We start from the raw sequence: 5,476 nt of genomic DNA, 5'->3' as shown, positions 1-5,476 counted from the left end.
TATTTTGCTATGTCAAACTGTGTGGGAGGCTATGACCAGTGTAGTGATATTGGAATTGTATTTCTGTAGAATATCGTAAAAAAGTTATATGCTATAAAGGGTTATCATTATCTTGCACTAGAAAGATAAAAGCTAATTGCTGATTAAATGGTTAACATTTGTTAGCAACCAGAGCCATTGAGGGCTCGGACAGGCCCCAGTGATGAGTAGGGTGTGTAGCTATGCCCCAATGGATTAACTCTGAGAAGGGTATGGTCAGAGGCATATTTGTAATGGATGCAGTGTGTGCAATGCACATGGGCCTCTGAGTCCAGGGGTGCCCAAATCGCACATGCTGCACCCATTTCTTTAATATTAACCTCTCCGAAGTCCCACGCTGATGGCATCCATCAGCGCTGCAGAAATCTCTGGGTAAATGGAGCGGCAAACATTTTCCTGGAGTTTCCCCCGGAGTTCTGCATGCACATTAGAATCTAAGCTCTCTGCTCAGACCCTACAATGTTGCTGGTAGAGAGGGCCTGGATGGAGGGGGGCCTGGACAGAAGAGGTTGGACACTGGTCACCTCCTCTCTTAAAATGCCCCAGGGCATGGTCATCTATCTTGCAAGCTTGGGCCACCAGAGAGGCCTGATTTGGGCCTGATTCATGTTTTTATTTTTAATAAAGTAAAAAAGCAAGTAACTTTATGTCTGGAACAAACCATGAAGCACTGCAAGGGTAGTGATGAGCAAATACATATATATTTTTTCTGTGCAAGGTAAATTCTTGCTGCTTCTGCAAGTAGTCCACAAATGTTGGACAGCTTTATGTTTACACTGCAATTTAGATTTGAAGACACTCCACCCAAATCTTATACCCTTTTCAGCCAGAAAGTCAAATTACTGGGTGAAGCAGTTCTACCCGGTAATTTGCCAATTAACACCGGTCCTTTTTCTTTGTGAAAGGGACAACCCGGGTTGAAATTTACCAGGGTCAGAGAGTCAAGAATTTTGACCCAGGTTGACCCTTTCACACAGATGAAATACCCGTGTTGATCTGCAAATTAACAGGTAGAAATTCTTGACCCGGTAATTTGCTTGTCTGTGTGAAAAGGGGGTCAGGGAGGGACCGCCAAAACTACCCGGCACTCAAATGCCAGGTAAATGCTGTGATTTTAAGAGATATCTGTCTGAAAGGGGAATAAATCTCTCTGCACATGTTACATCTGCCTCACCTGCAGCGCAACATGGTTTTGCCCAGTTGCTTGCTTTTTTTTCTTTACTTACCAATATGAATCAGGCCCTTTGTACCCATCCAACCCACTCTTGGTAGCCTAGTTAATAACAGATTTAAGTAACAGATTTAAGTAATGTCATTTACTCACTCCCCTAATGAGCATTTATTATCTTGTACTTGTAATAAGTTAATATACAGACTTACAGCATTTGGATACAGGACAGCAAGGATCAGATAGTTCAATGATAGTTGAAGGCTCATATCCTGGCAGAGTACACTCTGCTATTATTAATTCTGGACAAGTCACTGAATAACAACTTATAGTGCCATCATTTTGGCACGTGCAGTGCTGGCAATTTTCTGTCCAATTGGAACCGGGCTGAAATCAAGAATTTTATTAGATGTGAGAGCATTAATATCATATACTTATTACAATGTAAGTACATCCTGACTATGTAGGCTATATAATCCTTAAAATTACATGTAGATTAAAAATCACTAAAACGATACAAATTCATGGTGTACAAACATTTTTTTTCACAAAAACATCAGAAAAATCGGCAATACTTCCAAATAGTAAATATTAATGAAAGCTAAAAAACATTGATGGATCTAGATATAAAATATAATGCCCCTTTAGGCCAAGAACTCTTTCTCGCAGAGGCCATGATCAAACTACATACATATAAACATTTTTCTTTTATTTCACATTCTACTATTTTTCATTTTTCCTTCATTATGGTTTCTATGGTCAAATAAATAACGAATATTATTTTATTTTATTTTATATATATATATATATAGGTTTCACAGGTGGATCGGCACTCGCCTATTCAGTAATATGGTGCTCCGGTGCCCTCTGGAAATCCATAATAGAAAAACAGCTTTGTCCCATACAGCGGCACTCGGAGACTGGTTCAGAAAGTGCAATAAAGTGCTTTTAATGCGTCATAATACCAATTTGCAGTCCAACGTTTCGGGGTGACAACCACCCCTTTGTCAAGGTGTGCAAACGAAAAGTGACTTTTCGTTTGCTCACCTTGACAAAGGGGTGGTTGTCACCCCGAAACGTTGGACTGCAAATTGGTATTATGACGCATTAAAAGCACTTTATTGCACTTTCTGAACCAGTCTCCGAGTGCCGCTGTATGGGACAAAGCTGTTTTTCTATATATATATATATATATATATATATATATGTATATAGTTCTGTGGGCATCCGCACTAATCTGCACATCAGAGATCCAATCAGATGGTGCTCAACTCCAAGGAAAAGTTATTTCCAATAAATAGTAATTTGTGAAAGAGGGCACTCAGCATTTTTGTAAAATTGTCAAAAGGTAATTTATTTGTGCATAATCAAGTCGACGTTTCGATCATATCCACATGATCTTTATCAAGACACCATAAGGTAATGTAAAAAGCAGGACACCAGAAGCAGCAAATTGGGAATATTTATACCATCAGGACACCAGAAGCACCCAATTGGGAATATTTATACCATCAGTTTTTTGCAGGGACCTATGTAAAAGTGTCCCCCGGCTGTGGCATTATCTCTCTGGCTAGTGGAGCCCGGTGCTGGTGTTAAAAATACGGAGGACCCCTCCGTCTTTTGTCCCCTGTATTTTTTGCAGCAGGACCAGGCGCAGAGCCTGGTGCTGGTTGTTTAAATATGGGGGGACCCCAGTCATTTCCCCCCCCTCTATTTTTACAACCAGGACCGGCTCAAAAGCCCGAGGCTGGTTATGCTTAGGAGGGGGGACTTCACACAATTTTTGGGGGGGATTTTTAAACCATTCACACACCTTCTCACTGATAAGCATGCACGGATCTCACTGATCAGAATACAGATAAAAAAGCAGGTCTATTTGAAAACTGCTTTTTTTTACGAATTGTAACATTTACCGGCAGTGTTTGGCTATTGCCGGCAGTGATTGAGAATACAAATTGTTAGTAAATTACCGAGTTGTATAAAATAACAGTCGTGTTTGACCGATGGTGTATTCATTCATATTTTTTATTTCTCTGCCCTCAAAAAAAATATGAATGCCCTCATCACTGCCGAGTTTTGTGTTTAGTAAATTGGCGAGATGACACTTTGAACAAAAATACAAAATCGGCCAAAATCGGGAGCTTAGTAAATATACCCCTAGATGATATGATGAACAATGTGTCGGAATCGGGCACATCGTCCACTATATTGTCTAGTGTGTACACAGCTTAAACATGATCACATGCAGCTCTTAAGGAGGCTATCCAAATTGCACTGTAGCACAATGGGCTGATTAAAGTTTGTTAGCAAATCAAAAAAAGCACACAACTGGGCAAAACCATGCTGTACAGTGGGTGGGGCAGATGTAAGCTGTGTAGAGAGAGTTACAATTGGGTGGGGTGTGTTCAAACTGAAATCTAAATCGCAAAATAAAAATAAATCAGCCAGTATTTACCCTGCACAGAAACAATATAACCCACCCAAATCTAAATCTCTCTGGACATATAACATCTGCCCCACCTGTGCAACAGAGTTTTGCACATTTGTGTGCTTTTATGGTTTGCTAACAAATCTGAATCAGACCCTATGTACATAAAGTAAAGATTTTAGCAGTAAATCATAAGATTATATTAGCATTGTCATCTGGTAGCCACTTTAAACCCTATGCCCTTAACAGCACCTTGGGATGGCTTCATAACTAACAAATTTCTTTAGTTAAGCTGTTCGGCAACCGCACAGCTAAAAAAAAAATCCTGGCTGCCAATTGTGTGACGCCCCCAAATCATGGAGCCAATGGCTTCTGCCTAATTAGCCCAATGTTTGATTAGGTACTGACTAGTCCCCTAAATTCCTTTACCTAATAGAACAGTCTCTCTCCAGCCTCATGCTCCCCCTGGCTCTCTCCAGCTTAATGTCTCAACTAAGGAGCTGAAGTGATGTCTGCTGGTAAGACACACATTTACCCCAATAGGTGCATCTTTCATGCTGGAAGATGGCGAAACCAGGTCAACAGAATGATGGGGCCATTCTGACTATGGTGACATGCAGTGAGCATAGTTGTGAAGGAGGTGCATGTGCGGCAGGTGTGTACGCACAGCTCCATTCAACTGCCACTGACATTTACTGGCTGGGGGCAAGGGTATATAGGATGAGACCATTGTATATATCAGTCTTGCAGACTCCAAGGGCAGAACTCAAATAGCCACACTGTTTGCAGAGCAGGGAATAGCTGTGTGTTTTACACCCAGAGCTATTCAATAAAACATCTATTTTCTCTGCACTGTAAATGCAGGGTTAATGAATGCTAACCCTTACTTTTCCGTGTAAAATGCGGTGTGTATGGGTCTTCTTATGATGCTTTCCTCACAGCTTTTGAAGCTGTGAGGAAGAGTTCATCCTGTGCTTTATTGCTTGAGATAAACCCCACTAATTGAATCAGCGGCTGTGGGTAATTAGCCGCGGAGTAAACTGTGTTGCTAAATGGATTCCCCTGTATGAGTTCTTTGGGGGGGGCGAGGCCTGTTCTCATTTCTAGTGTGCAGCTGTTAGACCAACATAAGGTGACGTAAACATATTATAATTAAGCAACTCATTGTCTAGATACATGCATTTCAGTGGCTGAACCGAAGCCTGCGGCAGTGGAAGGGCCTGCAGCTGGCTGCATTATCAGCAGCAGGACTAATAATGAGTCAGACTGGCTCATTATAGTACCATTGCAGCTGGCCGCTGGCCATAACAAGAAAGGAGGAAGAGGGTCCACCCAGAGGAGAGGAGGGCCCAGAGAGAAGACCACTTCCCTTCCCTACCCATCCTCTCACATCCCCTCCACTCATCTCCTCCACTCACTGTAGCACTGCTTTTGCTGGAAATCTGACTTCTCCGGCGCAGAATACAAAAACCATAGAAGAGCCTCCTTGTCCCTGCCCAGGCTCGGTGACAGGGTTTTTTTGGGGCAAACACAAACCTTGTCCCTGAGCTCCAGAGGGTCCAGGCACAATGCCCACTAGGCAGTCGACTTCTGTATCCTGGCATCACTTTACAAGTCAGCGTCAGCGTAGCAGTGACACAGCTTCAGTCAAAAAGGTTGCGGCAGAAATCCACGGCATGGAACCTTTGTGCCACATAAAACTTCATTCCAATACGGTCTGCAGGAGGAATATGGAGCCTGACGGAACTCTGCACTGTGTCTCCAGCGATGAGCCAGCACAGGTAAGTTGTTCAAATAGTATTGTTGGGCAGTGTCCCCACTCAAATACCCTTGAAACAAAT

At 42.3% G+C, this 5,476-nt stretch overlaps 1 protein-coding gene across 1 annotated transcript in view; it reads right to left on the bottom strand.

Moving 5' to 3' along the window:
• The window catches only part of LOC134969047 (kielin/chordin-like protein), a 213,670-nt gene that overhangs the window by 174,584 nt on the left and 33,610 nt on the right, over positions 1 to 5,476 (bottom strand). Inside the window, exon 3 of the mRNA XM_063944754.1 lies at positions 1,420 to 1,594. Coding sequence (XP_063800824.1) covers positions 1,420 to 1,594 — 175 coding nt within the window. The remainder of the gene's footprint in view (positions 1 to 1,419; positions 1,595 to 5,476) is intronic.

The sequence above is a fragment of the Pseudophryne corroboree genome, chromosome 11 (genome assembly GCF_028390025.1).
Source record: "Pseudophryne corroboree isolate aPseCor3 chromosome 11, aPseCor3.hap2, whole genome shotgun sequence".
NCBI classification, from domain to species: domain Eukaryota; kingdom Metazoa; phylum Chordata; class Amphibia; order Anura; family Myobatrachidae; genus Pseudophryne; species Pseudophryne corroboree.
The sequence above is the reverse complement of the archived record's forward strand: the minus strand, read 5'-3'. Positions and strand labels throughout refer to the sequence as shown.